The sequence below is a fragment of the Tetrao urogallus genome, assembly GCF_951394365.1.
Source record: "Tetrao urogallus genome assembly, chromosome: 6".
NCBI lineage: Eukaryota > Metazoa > Chordata > Aves > Galliformes > Phasianidae > Tetrao > Tetrao urogallus.
In genome coordinates, this window is record NC_136819.1 from 32262274 (window position 1) to 32281907 (window position 19634).

Below are 19634 nucleotides of genomic sequence, written 5' to 3' on the forward strand. Positions count from 1 at the left end.
TACCTTTTACTTCAGCGATTCATTTTATACATTCTTTTTCTTTTTTCAGATGGTAATATTGTAGATTAATTCCATTTTCCATTCTGAATTATTTCAGTAGTCTGCTCCCACTTATTTTCTGTCCTCATCTATTTTTTTCATCCTCTTTCTCCAGTAAATTCTTGATCGAAGATGAGACAAGCTTTCTCTTTTTTTAGTAAGCATTCGGTATGAGAGGTGGTTCCATGGTTGTTTCAAATCCAGCAAAGAGTGCTATAATTGACTTTCTTTCTGTGAGGAGTGCCAGTCAGATTGATGACAATATGTGTCTTGGTGGCTCACAATGCAGAAGTGATGGCAGAAAGATTTGTTGTATTTTATCTGATATATATGTTATGAATGGGTTCCTTGCTTATTTCACACTGTGCATCTTGATGCCAGCTTTAAATATCTAAATTTAAACCCTTTTTTGCCAGATAGATATATAAAGTGTTCTGACACCGAAAGATGTAAATTAACCTGAACTAGAACTTTTAAAAAATAGAGCAGTCATCTAAGGGCCTTTGCATCCCCTGCACTGTGTCTCCCTTGACACTCCTGTAAATAGCATTCCTACTACCCTGTGTCTTTCTGCTTTGCCTACAGAAAACTTAGAGTCTCAAGTTAGTTAAAAACAAGTTAACTCCAGATCTAGAAGCTGTCTAGCTATGTGTGGCTGTTTCTGGAGTAATTACATCTGCAGTGCAGTCACACAGAATGGTATCATGGCTCTTGAAACAGCAATGTGTTGCATTGTAGAGATGTGCACGTAACATTTGGAGTTTAGGGAGCATGAATTTAAGTAAAATTAATGCATTCCCTATCCTAAGTAGAACATAGATTATGCTCAAATCATGGAATTCAAAGTTTGTTAGCACTCCAATAGATTCGATAGAGGTTTAAGATTCCCTTTACCTATGGATAAAATTACACGTAACTTAAAAGGAATATGGAAAACAAACAAACCAAACAGATTTCAGTGAGCGGGTATGTACTGTAATATTCAGGTTTTATCATATATATGAGTTAGTATTTCTGTTGAATGCAAGTGTTAGATTTCCAAATAGTTCTGTAAATTATGTGCCCTATAGACAGTAGTGTAGGTAATACTAGTTTAAATGGTCTCCTTCTGTTACCTGCTTCTTGAACAGAATAGTAATAATTTAAGAAGTAAATGAATTTTGTGAAGGTATAAATGGTAGATTAAAACCCAGCTAAATTTGCACTGCATAAATATCTTTCTTGGATGAATTAATGTCATCGATCGTTTTGGCAAAAGAAAACCGAACGTTTTTGGAAAGGATTGCCTATCAAAATTCCAGTAGAAAGAAAATATGTTTCTGTTTTCCTTTTTTTGTCTCATCAAGTTTATAACATTTATTTTGCTACTACGCTATTTCGAGCATTCTACAGTTTGATATATTAAAATGGCCTTCTTTATGGCCCATGTTAAGAACACACAGTGCATTCAAACAGCACTCTGGTACTGGATCTTTCATCTCGTGCCTAGTGTATTTCATTTCCCCTGAGTTAGGATTAAACAAAGCTTTTGTATTCATTTGAAGCAACTGTAATGAGAATCTTTAACACGGGTCAGATGCAGACATTGGAACTCTGGAGGTCCTTGAAAATATTCTGCCTTTTGACACTGGGCCACAGTGGGAGGTGAAAGTATTACCCTTTTCTTTTATATAAGAAAAAGAAGATTATTTGTAATAATAGTGAAATGTTGATGAATTTTAAAAAGGGATTTAGGCGACACAAAGAACAATGGAGAGTGCACGTTTTTCCTAAAGCATTCATTATACATTGGATACATATATGTAAGCATATGATTGCCAATGTTCTAAACATCCAACCTGTTGTAGAACATAAACATAAAATATAACAATGTAAGATAAGAAAAGGGAGGTTTTGTTGTGTGAATGTTTTAGTAAATAAATAGAGAGAGATACAATCAAATCCTCAGCTGGTAAAAATCACGGTAACTCTCTGATTTCCATGAAATGATTTACACTAGCTTATTTGCCATTTATAGGTAATATATACATGCATATGAACTTTGTTTTTCAGTTAGACACAGTGAAGAAATACCTCTAGTTATTGAGGGTGCTAAAGAGCCTAGTTCATCTAGGTTGACTGATTTTCCCCTGCAGCAGTCTCTTTATATGAGTTGTTTTTGGGGTTTTTTTGAGTGATTCTTCATCTCCTTTGCTGAAAATATTAATTCTGCTTTGAGCCTGTCACTTTTGTGCTAAGCAGGAGGGCATATACATATCTAGTATTATGCTCAGACAAGGGCTTATTGTCCAAAGTCTCACATGTGATGGCTGTGAAAGCCATTAACAGAATGCAGCCTCAAGGCTGGTGCCTGTTGTCAGTGCCTCTGTAGAGTGGGTAGGATGCCATTCTGGTTGAAAAGTGTTCAAGGCCCTACTTTCACTCAGGACAGTGTATTCCTAATTCCAGGTAGGGCATTTTAAATTCCCCTAACAAAGTAAGAAACCTCAGGAGATTCATCGGGGTCTTTTTCTGTCCTTCTCTGGGTGAGGTAATCCTGTTGATTAGGACCAAAAGAACAGCAAGTTCACCACCCCAACTTTCAGTGACATTTTCACTAACAACTGGTCTGCCCTAAATCTTTACCATCTTCTAGTGGAAATATTTCCTTATTATTATATAATATGAGGTATGCTCCAAAAGTAACGCCTCCTATTTTGTCATGTTGGCCTACAATGCTGGAGGTGGATGTTGATGGTATGGCAATAGAGTTTGAACCTTCCTGCTAATATTCAATTCAATTTTGTTGCTATGTGACTACTTATAAATGCCAAAACAAAAAATATTTATCCTTTTTTGTACTCTACTTCCAAACATACTTCCAAACAAGTATGTCAGCAGCCTAAAAGTGAACTAGCGTTATTCTGAAATCAAATTTAAATCTTTCTATATCAAAAACAAGCAATGCTAATTGGTCCATACTCAGTAACATGCATGCCAGTTCAGCATTCAGCTTTCTCTCTGTATTTATGCATCTTCTGGGATGAAAAATAAAACCATTACCAGTTGATGTGATACATGTGTATAGCCTTGTTGATCCTTTAGATGTAACACAATGATCAGAACTGGTAACACTTGAAATCTAACATTTTTAGACAGTACTCAGTGGTAATATTATGTAGGTCTTTATGCATCTCAGTTATAACCAACTTTGTGGGAACAAAACCTGACCACCTGACCTGCTGTCGACAAAGTAGTTACTTCTGCACAGTTCACAACAAAGAAGCAATAATGTTATTTATTTATTATTTTATTTTATTCATTTAACTTTGTTTTAGCTAGTTACTTTATTTATGTAGGCTATATTTATTTTAATTTATTAATTTTTTGTTTTATTTAGTTATTAAGTTACTTATAAAGAAGCTATTAATAAATTATTAGTATAGTTATTTTTGATAAATGAATCAGTGAAGAAGTCTAAAAGAGTAAAAACGTATACATTTATTGATGAAAATACTGATTTTTTATAATTTCTAGTTAATTCAATGGCTTCAGTAAAGTTTTGTCATAATTTGTCAAATGTATATTTGCATGGAATTCTAGATATGCATTCCATGGTGCATGATATCTCTATGCATGTTCTGCACAGATAATTATGTGGGGAAGATGTATGCATATATATATATATATGTATTTTCAATTCATTTTCGTATTCATTGTCCCATCCTTCCCATATACATATATATGCATATAGTTAAATATATGAAAAAGTACAAAACATATCCATGAATATGGATTTGTAATTTTTCAACTTTTAATTAGCATTTATATTAAAATCTGTTGAACAAAAACCATTTATTAAAAAATTTCCATGCTCCTGTACATGGGTTCACCTGAATGTAAGAGTTGATATCCCATTAAATATGTCAGTAGTAAGTATCCTCACCATCAGGAGAACTGTGCTTTCCATTTGAGCCATTCCAGTAACTGTTGAAAAGTTATGCATATCTCAAGCTTGGCTTATAATTTTTAGGTGCCTGAAATTAGTTATCCTGAAATTCTTGTCACAAGTGAATATGCGATGTCTGGCTGGCATGTAATTAATTTCCATATTCAGTGGGTGTGGGCACAGCCAGGACTGCTGACCCAAATCCATATATCATATTACTTTTAAGGTGGCTGTCTCAATGAGTTAAAGCATTGCTGTTCATAGGAGGTTAGTAGTATCACCAGAATTTCCAAATTGTTTTTCTTCTGGCTATAACAGCATCACAGTTCAAAGCATAATGCAAAACTTAATTACAGGTTTTAACCACAATTGCTAAAAATGCTGTATGTCTACAGGAGAAGATATGACTGTAGTTAGAATGTGAAGTAAAAGATGAAACTTCATTTGAAAATTAGCTCTCTTTCAAAGAAAATCAAGATTTGAAATTTAAATTCTGAATCATAATAACAGCTATCCTTAATGCAGATTTTGATCATTAACTTTTTCCCATTTTCCATCCCATTTGGGTACACATTCTCAATTTTCAAGTGGAATCTCTTTCCTAAGTGCTTATTTTTGACACTAGACATGAAGAATAAAACCCTCAGAGTGACAGTCTGTGATCATGTTTCATGTGGCAGACTTCATTTGCTTTCAGTTTATATTGCTATCAATTTATGACTTTGTTCCTTAAGTAGTTATCTTTCTTTCCACAGTGTAACTGATATATTAAATGATATATGTTTGAGAGGTATTTCAAGGAATCTTAACTCCAGTCGTTAACTGGTTTTCTCTTGGCTCAGGATCCTTTAGTTTGCTGAGAAGTTGTTAATACCTTTAAAGCAAATAAAACAGCTTTTTAATGTGTAATTATTTTCTTACCAATTTTACATTTGCCTGCCCTTTTGAGTATCTAGCATGCAGTGCTGGAATTTGCGTTTAGCTCTGCAGAAATTTATTTAAATATTATTATTACCAAGGACTACAGCAAAAATCAAAGTGAATTTTTAGTACAACGGTGAGATACAGGAAGGTACAATTGCAGTAACAGCAGCCAGTATTATTGTATAGAACTAACTCACAGCTTGACAGAAAGTCCCTGCTGTGGAGGAAATGTAGGGGAACTGGAGAGATTTTGCTGCAGCTGCACCCTACTGCTGAGAAGCTTTAATCTGTTTCATTTTCATTATGCTTAATGTTTAGATATTTTGCTTCCAAAATTATATCTGTAAGTGTGAGAACACATAAAAGGCAGCACAACAGGTAAGGCTGTTTAAAAATTTAAAACCATCAGCAAGGGATATTAAAGACCATAGTGAACAAGAAGGTTGCCTTCTCATTGTGGGTAGAGTAAAGGCAAAGCAGCCTTGTAGACTGTAAATAGTGGGTAAAGCGGATTTCTTAGCTTTAGAAGCTTTTATGGCTGGAAGGCACCTTCAGATCATTTAGTCTGACCTGTATATCACAGGCCATTACGTTTCACCTAGGTATTCCTATTTTGAGTGTACTTAGACTAAAATACAGCTACCTAAAAGGAGGTTACAGCAAGGAGGATGGTTTTGGTCTCTTTTCTCAGGTAACAAGTGATGGGACATGAGAAAACAGCCTCATGTTGTGCCAAGAGAGGTTTAAATTGGATATTAGGAAGATTTTCTTAATCTTGGTGGTGGTTAGGCATTGGAATGGGCCACCCCACCCAGTAAAGTGGGCAGTACCCATTCCTGGATGTATTTTAAGAAATATATGTACGTGGCTCTAAGAGACATAGAATGGGGAAGACCATCTTCAGCACAAGACCAAGCCTGGATGGTGGTGCAGTGTCTGGACGCCAGCTCTCTTGACTGCTGTCTATAGCTCCATCCCTCTATCAGTACTATGCACTGACTTAAATGCAGAGGACCATCCATCTTCTGAGCTGGTGGCCACATCCATGCTCCAAAGAGAGATCTATAATCCTTTTCTGCTTTTTTCTGACTTGGTACAGACTTGTCCATTTGTCTCTGCCTTATCATTTCTGACGAGATTGGTGTAGAGCTCAATGTGGTACTTGTCACTAGGGCTAGCTGCTATACTGACTGTGATCTCAGATGCCATTTGCTCCAGTCTGCAGTTTGACTGGAGCCACTTTCTTGGTTAAAACTAACTTCACATGTGTCCTAGTGCCCTTCAACACGAGATGTTCTTGCTCAGGCTGAGAGAATAGAGGGTCTGATGCCAATTTATGTTTTATTTTTTTTTTCAAATTACCTTGAAAAGCTAAAATAATTACTTTTTAAGGAAACTTTTGGGCTTACGTTGGTAAGCCCAGAAAGCAGAAGTGTTAACCTAGTTATTACAGACTTTTTATACTGTCTTTGTTGAGGCTTTTAGTTGTTTATTTCTTCTAGAAACTTGTTCAAAGCTGAGTATGTCTTAATAGAAATGTGAAACTGATTGCTTTTATTTTGATGTGTCACAGGGCTTGCTCTGTGCCTTCTTATTGTCCTAAGTGAAAGGATTTAAAACACATATCCAATAATAGAAAAGAGAAGCAAAATTAACGCACAAATGATATTTTTATATACTAAATATAATCAAAAGAGAGCTTTTATGGTTATGTCTTTAATTTCAGCTGAGCCTTTTGTCTATCGCACAGAAGTGGAGAAAATGTATTTCACTTACTGAAGCCACTTACTGAAGTTGGAGGTTAGGGTAAAAGAATACCAAGTGTCTAAATTATTCTGTTTGAGTGATGTAAACTATAGATTTTATATAGTTATTGATCTGATTTTTTACAAGCTCTTTTTTCACAGGCTCCCACATTTGCTTTTTTTATTATATAAAACTTAGATATACTTACAGTAGTACTATTCAGAGACTGTGCATCATGGAAGTTTTGACTATCTGTTTAAATATAACATCCATGTCCCTCAAAGCCTGTCTTGACTTCTGAAATCAAATTTATCAGATTTATTGTGCAACTTCCTCCCTAAGAGTACTCACTGGTGTGGTAGTGGTTATGTTATGTTAGTTAATTTTTGTGGTAGTTTCTTCTTATGTATTTGGTTGACTACCATGTAAGAAGATTTTAGTCTTGAAAAATTCTAATAGGCAGAGATATATTGTGGAGATTTTATACGTAATTGATAAAACAGTTTAAAGTAAGATCTTTTTTTCACCCACAAAATGTCTTTGGCAAAAGCTCAGCAGCTATGCTTGGCATATTAATTGCTGACCAATTCATATCTAATAATTAAATTTGCATCACTACGATACAATTATTTTCAAGAAAGCATTTTTCTTACTTTATTTACTTTTCACTTAAATTCAAATTAACTTTATTTACTCTTAATTTTTTTTTTCAAATGCCAACTTATGGAAATGTTATATGGAGAGAACACATTAATTTGAAGTCTACTAGAATAAGAAAAATTGATTAGAAGTACCCTCAGAAATAGTATTGCTCCCGTATTTCTAAATCCATATTTGTTTTCCTGTGTCTACTTTCCTCTTCTGTTTCTGAAAGGCAGATGAAGACTACACACACACACACACAAATCTGCAAAATGCTTTATCAGATGCCTAAACAAATGTAGGTCACTTTGAAAGTAATGCCTCCTAGATACTTCATGGAAACTACAATAGATACAAACAGCACAACAACAGTAATTTGATAGAGCAAATTCTCAGCTACAAAGCATGGTAATCAACATAATTGCTACCATCAGGTATGCATTTTTGCTAGCAATGAACAAGAGCTCGCATGCTGCACCCCTAAAAATCTGCACCAGCCAAAGTTGTTGCCACTACAGAAATTCACCTCACTGTGCTCACATCAGCTGTTAAGTCTCCATAAACGTTCAGCAAGCACTGGTGAATGTCAGTGGGTGTCATTTGTTCCACAAGGAGGAATTCAATGGCACACGATTGCTCCATATGCACTTCTGTGTCAGGCACCATTTTGTCAGACTGCCATTCAGCTGTCATCTGCTGCATGGCAACAAAATGTGATAGAATACTGGTGGGAAGGTTTAGCTTCAACTGCCATCTGCATCTGACATAGCAGTCCAAACTCATAAAATAGGAGGCATTACTTTTGGAGCAGGTGTTGTAGAACCTTCTTTTCTCCCTATTCTCCTTATTGGGTAACATCAACTAAGTACATTCTTGGTGTTCTTGCTGACATTGTACAAAATAGTTTATATATGATACAAACTACTGTCAACTTTGTCCAACACGTTATGTAGTGGAGAGAACTAAGATATCTGAAGAATATGTTTCTTTTTTATATTATCAGTGTTTATTCCAAAGTGAATATTCAGATTCACAAGACCTCATTTTCAGCCTTCCAGTTTAGTGTTTGTATGTTTTTGGCATCTGTTTTATTTCAGGAAAGAATAATAAATGTCAGACTTTATTTTTGTAAGCTTTGCAAAAAGTCTTAACAGTTGTATTGTTATAAAACACAGTGGTTTTCATTCTTTGAATTCAGGACTGTTAGACCAGGAATGTATGTGTCCTATTTATTAGATGAACTAGGATGTTGAAAAGGATTGTTTCTATCCTACTTTCTTCAGGAACTGACATTTTTATTCTTCTTCAGTTTTCCTAGTGGAATCTTTACTTTTTAAAGTCATAAACCTATTGTTGTGAGAGACTCTCTAGCAAGCCTAAACTGGATCTCAGGAGTTTGATGCACTCTGTTTTATGCAGGCAGTGTAAGAGACATTTTAAATGTATTATTTACAGGCACATTAATCATGCCACTATAATGGTGTAATAATGCATACCATAGACGTTTTTCGTATTCTCAGCTTCTAAAAGTAACATCAGGGTATCTTTCTTTTTGTTCTCTGAGTCAGTTCTTTGTAGGGATAGCAATTACACATTCATCTCTCTTATAGCTAGATTCCACATTCAGCTGTGAAGTAGGTAGTCTGTAGATAGACCTTACTCACACAACAAAAAGAATATTTCTGATTTGGAACAAACGGGAGCTAGTCAAAATAAAAAAAAATTGCATAATTAATGTTAATTACTGAAGTTTGTACCTTTTTCTATTAAACTAAATAAAAGAATTGAATGCTTATAAAATTGTTCCGATATAGGTTTGTGTCATATTTAGTATTCTTCTTTCCCTAGGAATTTGAATAGTTCTGACTTGATTTTGAAAAAATACACTATTAGACAGAAATGCTCTTTTAAGTTTAGCACTTTTAAAACCACACTCTAGATAATTTAGTTTAGATCCATTCCAGTCCAGTGTATTTCATTTAACTAAGGTCATAGCATTGGAGCTTTGTTTTAAAGAAGTAGGCATTTGTTAGTGTAAGAGTATTCTGTAGCTGTCTTGAACACACACAATGAAAACAGAGTGACTTGTTACTAAGAACTAAGGCATACAAAACACTAGAATGTGGTAATACTGTAAGCCAGCACAGTAACCTTTGTATCTGAGCAAATCTCAGGAAAGAATTCTGCACACAACATTTCAGCTAGCTATTTTGCTTTAATGTGGAGATATAGGTTGATTACAAATTTAAAAATGAATTGACACACTCTGTTGTAAACCTTCCATTCAGTGTTATAAACAGGCTTATATTTCTGCATTAAACATTTTCCTAAGTGTTAGCTAAGACATATCCCTACCAACCTATCTTCTCAGCTTTGGTCTATGCATGTATATAATGAAAACTGAGTTCCCATTCTCATTTCTTGAGATTAGATAGCTTACTGAATGTGATGTCATTTATTAACTGTAGTACTGTGGACTTCAGTAGGTGTTCTGTGATGCCTTTACACCCTTTATATTTCTAGCCAATTGTCCTTATATTTTTGCAGATTTGAGGTAAGTATCCATAGTACGAACCTGTTAGAGGAGTTAGAACACAGCTGACTGTCTTGGTGGCTCTGGAGGTAATGGGGCCCAAGATCTACATTGCTGTGTCAGTTGCCTCAAGCAGACAAGCCTCAAGCTTGGCACTGTTGGCACTGTGCGTTAGAGTTTGCTTGTATGCTAATGCTATATCCGTATAAGCAAGAATTTAAAATATGTTTAGCTCCTCAAAAGCAGTATTCCAGTTCTCTCTGTGCTTCTGCTTCGGGAAGAAGGAGAAGATGAGACTTTTTATTTCTTCTTCCCTCAGAAGGAGGCCAAGAATAAGCAGATTAAGCTCTGCATCTTCCACTACGATGCCAATACCTCTGCTCAACTGACTGAAGAAGCACTTTTCCTTTCAAAGCTGTTACCTGTATTCTCTTACTTGACTGTATGCTCACTATTAATCTGTTAAATCAATCTGGAGTACTCAGATAAATATTAACAATTATAGAAATGTTGGAAGGGACTAGTTATGTAAATTCATCCTTTCTTGTCAAGAAAGCCCAGTTATTTTTCTTCACCGAACACAGTACTGCATAAATTCTCGTGTAACAATATAAGAATATAATAATGGTGAACGTTCTGCTTGGTATTCTAACTCCTAACAGTAGTCCTAAGCAGATGTGAACAGTAAAAATATGAAAAGTATATATTCACTCTCATGTTCTTTCAGCTTCAAACTATTTCAGTTCATATTTAAATTAATTAGATTTATTGTATTACTTACATAAACCATTAATATCTATATAAATTATTGACTATTTTATAAGTTATTCTTTAGTAGGATTTTTAGTATGTCTCTTTCATAATCCCTACTGACTCTATCTTCTAAATGTTTGTTCAGGTTCCCCTTGTATCTATATAATGCTCTTGGAACCATGAACTCTGTCAAGGAATCTTAAGTGTCATCCACTATTGTAATTTTTGTAACCATGCTCTTGCTAAGGTCATTTGATGATCCATAGCTCTTTTACAGAGAGACAAGCATGCACAATCAGTTCTTATCTCGATCTACTCTTTTTATGTCATGCAATGACTTTGTAAATCCTGGTCAGATTCTCCTTAAGGAAGCTGGATAACATTTTCATTCAAATTTTCCAGAGCTTTTTGATCATCCTTGTTGTATTCCTCTGAACACATTTTGCATCTAGTATGACCTTTTTCAACTTGATCAGAGATCAAGAGGTGTGTATCTTTATATAAGATGTGAATGAACTGTGAATTTCTACAGTGGCGTAACATAGCCCACTGTGATCTCTATTCTTTTGTTAACAATTCATCATGTTTTGCTTGGTTTTCTGACTGCTGTCATCTGCTGTGATTCTCTACTAACCAGTCCATGAAGACTTTCCACAATGTTACTTAACTTAGCATGGGACCCTTTTCAGTGTTTACTGTAGTATTGTATCAGTCAAATTTGTTATCATAAAATTGCAAGTAAATAAGACAATCACACACTTTAAATCACTGTCATATCACATCTTTTTTCAAAGTCCTGGGATTTACCACTTCACACAGAATCAGAATCCTGCCATAGTCTGGTCTCTGAGATGATCCAGTTTGCATCCATCCCTAGAAGAGGGCATTGTTACAGATTAATTTATTTTCAGAGGCTATCTCCTTCACGGTGAAAGTATGCTGACTTCCTGCTTGAACCTTCTTTAAGTGAGAGCATGTAAATATATATGATATAGAAGAATATCCATCTCCATAGTACCTCAGCAGTCTGCCACTGAATCTTTAACTCTGTTTATTTTTCCTGTTGATGGACAAACTATTCCTAGTGCAAATTTACTTTGCAGTGTTGGTTTTTGGTTTAAATGTTTAAATTGCCTGTGGAAATGCTCATAGCAGAACATGAGGATCTTTTACAGGCATACCCTCTTACATGAATTTGAAAATCACTTGAGTACTGTTAATTCTTAGCCAGGAAATAGTTATTTAAGAGCAAATGCCTTTAGATAGCAGCTACGCTTACAGCATAATGAAATTTGTAGAGATTTGTAAAGTTCAGGTTGTACGTACTTTAAGGAATCACTGCTTTCAACTTTGTCTGGCCTTGTTTTATCACCTCATTAATAAGATTTTCACAGAGGTTTCCAAGAATTATTTGACACTTCTTTTTCAAGAATAATAGGCCAAGCCAAGCTGCTTCCTCTACCTCAATTTGTGCTTGCTCTTTTTCAAGACTCTGAAGCTGTGGGAGAAGGACTAGGCTGAAACTCGTGCTCGTTTGTAGAATGCTCTACAGCAGTATCCTTGTGCAATAACCTTAAATCCATGTTTTTCTTCCTATTACCGTAGGTATCTGCCAAAAAGTGCTGTCTCACTGATGACAATGTAGAATCAATTGTAAAGAGTAACTTATTTTCACTCTTAATACAAACTTATATTGTTCCAGCATTATATGATTAGAATTTCTTATCAGACCCATAAATATTCATCCCCATGTACAAGGGAAGCTATCATAACAATATTCAGCTGTTTAAGACAGTTGTAAATTTCTGACAGGTAACTCAAATGCAGCATCCATGTACAACACAAATGTCAGTGATTTCTTGAAAATAAGTCAGGAGAGGTCACTGTTAGTAGTATTTATGTATGATTTTTAGCAGCTGATGAAAGATTGTTAGTCCCCAGTAGCTCTATCATTTGTGCTTTGTGCAAATTCTAAAGCTAAAGGTTATGAGTGCTATGGTACTGCACAGGTGCACCATGAACAGTCTTTCACTCAGAATGATTCTCGTTTGTTAAATTTGGAAATGTGCTTTCTCCTGGCCTTAATTTTCATGTATTTCTTCATATTCTAAATGGCAGCTGAAGGCAAGCAGAAATAGTGAGTAATTGATTTAACAACCTAAGACAAGTACAGGGAAGTAGAAAAGTTTGTCTTAGTGCTTGATGTGACCTGAGAGAGCTTCTCTAGACTTTTTTTCTAAACTGCCACAGCACCTTGGGCCAGCAAAGTGGCCTTTAAGCCTGAATGAGCATACCTTTTTTTTCTTTTTTTTTTTCCCTCAGTGCAAAACTCCAGTGTTTCGTCTTTTCAAACTGTTTTACAGCACTCAGAGCAGAATTATATTGACAAGGTTAGAATTCATCTCCTAGAGGAGAATACTGTGTGCTCCTCCTGTTAAGTGCTAATATAACATTTATGTGTTGGTACCTTAATAACAGCCCCAGCTTGCCTAATGAAAGTACTGAAAGCAAACAGTACTCAGTGAGATTTTCTTATAACTGAAGTGACTGCAATTTGAGACAAATTATCCCTATTTTTGTTCCCATATAAAAAACAGAAATGCTAAAGCAATTGCTAGATGTTTGGTATAGAATTAGACTCCACTATCGTTAATATAGAAGTAAGTGCATTTTTCATGTAAACAGCTCACAAGGGTCAAGCATCAAAGATATTCTGTGGAAAATGCTTGTCAATAACCTTGTGAATGCCTGTAACATGTCATTATTTCTTCCTCTTGAAGTTGAGAGCAAGCGGATGAAAATTGAGCTTGTGAATTGAAGGTACTGAGAGTTATATGGCCTTATCAACTTCAGGTAAAATGACAGTTTTGGCTTGTTATTGTTTTTCCTTTAGAGATCAGACAATGGACAGTATAAACAGTATATACTGCAGGGTAAGCAAATTGGTATATAAAAAAGTTATCTGTGTACACAAAGATAATATAAATCCCTAATCTCAAAAGCACTTAATATATATATTGTCTCTCTTAAAAATGGAGGAAAAAATAAGACAAACAATATCTTCTGAACAGAATAAATACCTATAAATAACTATAATTCTTCAAATTAGAATGTATTTATTCAAAAAGCAGATAAAGATAAGGTACATTAATCCTTTTTGAGAGCATATATCATAAAATTGAGTTGTTTTCCATAAGTAGACATTGTCGTATAATAGGTGTATGAGTATATGAATTTAACTACAAGGTTACAGAACGCCTAAGTGTGTGTCTGGCCTGGATGGAGCTGAATTTCTTCATAGCAGCCCTTACAGTGCTGTGTATTGGATGAGTGGACAAAATAGTGTGCATGACGTGCTTTAGGTACATCTAAGCAGTGTCTGAGCTGCATCAAGGACTTCTCTGCTCCTCACACTACCCACACAGGAAATAGGGTGGGAGTGCACAAGAAGCTGAGGAAGGCACAGGCAAGATAGGTGACCAGAACAGTTCAAAGGGATATCCCATGCCATATGACACCTTATACAGTGATAAAAACAATGAGGAGATGGGTTTTGGAAAGGTACCCATTGCTCAGAGACTGGATGGACATAGGTCTGCTTGTGACAGGTGTTAAGGGATTGTCTTTGCATGAACTGTTTTGTATTTTTTCCTTTCTTCCTCCTCTTTACGTCACTTATCAAACTGCTTTTATGTCAGTTCCTGAGTTTCTTCATTTATGCCATTGGGGTGGGAGGAGCAAGCAAGTAGCTATGAAGCTTCACTGCCAGCTGGGCTTCAGCCCGCTGCAAGGTGATTCCTCAGCTGCATTCTGAGGCCTCTACTCTGTGTATTCTTGTAAAATAAACAATAGAATAATTTGCAAGAATATGGGGACAAGATAATACTTTTATGAACTCATTTTAGGTTTTACAGGTAATGCTATATAGTGCACTTAAGTACAGTTGATTTGTGTTGACATGACTGCAAATTGACAATTTCTTCCTCTGGCTCATGGCATAGCACTTAAGTGTTTTGAAACATTATATTCACTTCCAATACCTTAACAACATGTTCCAATGTGATTTATCCTAAGATTCTTACAAGGAAGTAAGAAGAAAACCTCTCCCGCTTCATTAATACCATTAGAGAAAAAGGAGGTCAGTTTCTCAGAGTTATCTTACCGAGTAAGCTTTCAAAATAATTCCACTATTGAGAAGATGCTCTTGTCTTTAAAAGGGTTCATTTAGAAACATAGAATCATAGAATGATTTGGGTTGGAAGGGACCTTTAAGATCATCAGTTCCAACCCCCCTGCTATAGGCAGGGACACCTCCCTCTCGACCAGGTTGCTCAAAGCCCCATTCAACCTGGCCTTGAATGCTTCCATGGTGGGGGCATTCACAACCTCGCTAGACAACTTGTTCTAGTGTTTCACCACCATCACAGTAAAGAATTTCTTCCCAATATCTAGTCTAAATCTACCCTCTTCCAGTTTAAAATCACTTCCCCTTGTCCTGTTGCTACCTGCCCTTATAAACAGTCCTGCCCCAGCTTTCTTGTAGGCCCCCTTCAGGTACTGGAAGGCCACTATAAGGTCTCCTCAGAGCCTTCTCTTCTCCAGGCTGAAGAGCCCCAGCTCTCTGTCTGTCATCACATCATAGGTGCTCCAGCCCTCTAATCATCTTCATAGCCTTCCTCTGGACCTGCTCCAACAACTCCGTGTCCTTCATGTGTTGGGGGTTCCAAAACTGGACACAATACTTAGACCATTCTGCTGTTTGCAGTTGTCTGAAAGGAATCTTTACTATATCTAAGCTGTATCTTTAGTATTCCAACTTTTAAACTAAATATGTATATTTTATTAATCCACTGCTGTAGCTTCATTACTTACTACTATTTCTATTCTTTAAAGAATGGAAATTTTGTTCACTGAAATTGACAGAAATTGCCATATACAAAAAAAAAAATTTTTTTTTAATTGTTAAATATGTTAAGAACAGAATTTCCTTACATGATAAAAGCATAGTGGTAGTCTAAATAGGAAAAAATGAGCAGATATTAACTGCCAGACAAATTCATGGTTCCTTGATGACTTAAATATGAAGGAAATTTTACAGGGAAAAAAAACAAAAACAAAAACAAAACCCAGCCACCGTGAAATAGCTGTACTGTAGATACTTTTTTGGAATATATCATCTGAATAGGAGCAACATTAATTTCTAGCAGTTATGTAATATGCAAAATATTTTGTTTATCTTTTAGGCTGACGATCCAGAAGCATATAGTGAAGTAGCTGCAGAGTGTGGGATGCTTGCTGTGGTCGTTGTAACTAACTTACCTAGAGATGCTGCCATTGAATGGCATGTTACTGCAGTAGTTGATGACCCACTCCACAGAAAACATTTTGCAAAGAAGATGTTATCAGAGGGCTTCCAAATTGATTGTGAGTCTGTGAAGTCCAGTTCTGCATCTTGTGCATCAGTCTCTGTACGTCTGAGCTTGATTTTACCTCCTACTTCTCAGCTTGATTTAGATGGACCTCTTCATGACTTAGTTTCTATGTTTGGACAAACTGTTGAGAAACTTTCAGGAGATTGCAGTGCAAGTCCTTTGTCATTTAGAGCTTTCTTCAAGAAGGATGTTTTTGATATTGGAATGTTACAATCAGGTAAGACTTTGGATAGAAAACAAGTCTTAATACTAAGCATTTGTTTTATTTGTTTTACCTCTACATAAGGTTTGGTTACAAGAAAAAAAAAGTTAAAAGTGCCTTTCAAGGAAAAGCCCAATTAAGATATGTTTGTTCTTTTGACGCATACTTCTCAAATAGAAAGGTTCCATTCTTGGAGACATTCAAGTCCAAATTGAAGCTCTAGTTTGCTTTTTCTGATCCTGACTTTCAGCAGGAGATTGGACTAAATGATTTCCTTTTTATCTGATTTCTTCTGTGATTCAATAAAGAAGAAATTGCCAAGAAATCTGGCAGCCTTAGGGTCAAACATAAGGACCATGAATCTTTTGCTCAAACATTATTGAGCAGTAGTCCATTTTTGTCGTAGAAGTATGTTCAAACAACAAAATGTCTTGTGTTAACAAGAACTTTTTGGAGACTAAATAATGGAATATTAATATTATGAAACAAAAAATGCCATTGCATCCCAAGATAAGAGGGTGCCAGTTTTTGAAATAGGCTGATTTCTTAGCAGGTTAATTAGACAGATTTTTTTAAGTGAAGAAGTTTAATGTTTTTCCCAGTTTTAGTTTTTTCAAAATCACATTCCGTTATCAAGTAAAAAGAATAAAGAACAAAAAATGCAATGTTGCAGCTATGATTTATTTCTTATGTGGTACATCTGTATTTTTGGCTGTACTCAATTTGGAAAAACTAATATTATGCAAGAGCACAAAAGCTTCTTTTATCTGTCAGGCATACAAAACTGGTAGATCATACTTGTATTGAAATCAGTAAGAGCTTTCTATCAATCTGAGAAGGAGCTAAATCAGATCCTTCATCTATATTTGTCTCAAATATGCATGCACTTTAAAATCTTTGCAAACCACAACTGATCCATATTAATTAGCTGACATAAATGTTAGCGCTCAAATATTCTACTGTCCTATTTTTTTTCTTAACCTGCAGCAGTTTTTGAAGAAAATTCAACTTGACATTGTTTAATAGGTTTAAAGTACAGGAATTGAAAGCTATAAAAATGTGGCATAGCATAAGCATATTTAATCCAGGAAGCAAGAAATGAACATATAGTCTGACAGAATGTTGTTGTTTTTACTACATCTTGTTTAAGAGCTAAAAGGAAACCTGATAAAACATGTTTCTGGCATGGGATTAACATTATCATTTTGCCTGCTCTCTTTCTTATATTTCTCAGGCCATAAAATAATTACTTCCAAATAAATTTAATTTGCTTTATTAAATATATTGCACAATATGATGTGTAAATTGTGTGCATGAAAATTCAATTTTATTCATGTTACACTACTAATGGCCCAGATATAGAAAGTTGTTTTGATATTCGTATATTCATTCTAGTTGTGTTCAGATCTCTATACTGTCATAATAATTCCTGTCATTATAGCAATTTTATCATTATCTTCATGGATAAGAAATACATTCTTCCAATCTGTAGAATATATAGAATACATTAAACGTACAAGTAACACTAATTCATAGACAAAGACTTCAGAAATAACTTTTGTCTACTTAGGAAAAATTTCCAGAAGGTTTGTGTGATGGGAAGAATATGCTATTTGAACATAATTTCACATATTAAAAGTTGTTGTCTTTTATTGATAGTTTCAAGACTGCTACATATATACATAACATGATTTTGAACCAGAAGGGTAATTTTTAATATATTATTAAGACACAGCAATATTTTAAGTGTCCAGTTCTTGGTGCCTTGAAAGGCATATAGGCTACAGTGAAACCTTCTTGCCTTTCTAAAGGATTAAGCCTATTAATGAAATATATCATTGACTGTCTTTTATATGTAATGTAATTATATTTCTCATAATTGAAAATGTACTCATATATTAACATTCAGTTAAACAAGCACTTTATAAGGACTCCAAGAGTAATTTCTTTATATCCTAGACAGTGTCCATAAGCAAGATAAAATAGTTTGGTTTAACTCCAGAGTCCCTATAGGCTGTATACCTGAATCAGACCTTCCTTTTGATTCTTACAGTATTTTAACTGTTCAGAGATTGCTAAGCTCCGATGACCATACTTTCTTTCAGTTTATTGTAGTGTATTTTTATGTTCTTTTTCAGCTTTAAAGTGGCCCTCAAGTTTCATTTACAAATAGCCATTAACTTTTCAGCCTTATTCCTAAATCTGGATTCAGCACCATGACAGGAAAAGTGATGATTTTATTACCCAGAAGTTTAATTCATTACCTTATTATTCATTAATAAATTTAGATGCTTACGTTTAATACACCTGGGCAAGTTCAAATAAACAACTTCTGCTTCTGGAGTGCTCATGGATGCATGAATCAGAATGAGACAGGCAAGTCACAAGAGGAAACAGTCCTGATATACAAGGTAGAACTATTATGCGTCTTCTCAATTCTGAAGGTAGCTGAAATTTGCTTATGCCTGCCTTTATAGGCTTTTCTAAGATATTGAGTGTGTAGATGTCTTTGTAATAATATCTATTACTTCCAAAGTTTAGTTTCTGTGCCCAGTTGGCTGCCACAAATTATTTGCACTACTGATCAATGGTAGGTAAAGCTGTTTTTCAAAAAGAGAAGTGTTCTACTAAGAAACTGAATAAAGCAGGAATTTTCTGATCATGAAAATCTGAAACCTAATGCATGGAGTTTTAAAAATGTTCTTCTCTTGATATGGCTGCCAGAACACAAATGATACTGAAAGAGCAGTTTTTCAGTTCCAATTATTAATTCATCTCAGGTAGCACTGGTTGCTAACCATCTGTATGATGATCCATTACTGACATGTTTGATCTTCAACGTGTGTTAGACATTGCTAGTCCCACAAGTAGACCTGTCCTTTTGGAGTTTTCAACTACAATCAGATCCATTGTCTGCTGGGGAATGATAATATTAATAACCTAACAGGGGATGCTAGACACTGCTTTTCAAATACTTTTAATGCAAAGCACATCAGACAGATGTACCTGTAATGGAATAGATAGAAATTATTAAAGATAGGGATGAAGAAATAACTATTCCTCCAGTCTTGCTGAAGTTCAGGTGGAATTCCATCATGTCATAAGATTGGTAAATAACCTAGAAGAATTCTTGAAAGAGGTTGAATTATAGTGTATTATCTCTTCTAGCAAAAGTATGAAAATGAAATAATTACCTTTTTTTTCTTAGAGTAAAACTTAAAACCACTTGAGTGAAAGAATGCTGCCACAGATAATCTCAAATAAGCTTCTGATGAGACTAATGCTTTTTCTGATGCAAAGAAATTGAACATTTATTAGGAACAGTCCAAATAAATTAGAGAAGCCTGTTTGTACCTGACACAGTAAGATGAGAACAAAGAATATGTGTATGTACATATATGTATGTATATCTATATATACTCTACTGTAACAGAT

The 19634-nt window shown here is 35.0% G+C and overlaps 1 protein-coding gene across 2 annotated transcripts in view; it reads left to right on the plus strand.

Moving 5' to 3' along the window:
• Positions 1-19634, plus strand: part of DPH6 (diphthamine biosynthesis 6) — a gene marked incomplete at its 3' end in the record, with an annotated part of 176359 nt that overhangs the window by 122526 nt on the left and 34199 nt on the right. For both annotated transcript variants that reach the window (XM_079536913.1, XM_079536914.1), the window contains one exon: positions 15809-16214. In XM_079536913.1, the coding sequence (XP_079393039.1) occupies positions 15809-16214 (406 nt within the window). The remainder of the gene's footprint in view (positions 1-15808; positions 16215-19634) is intronic.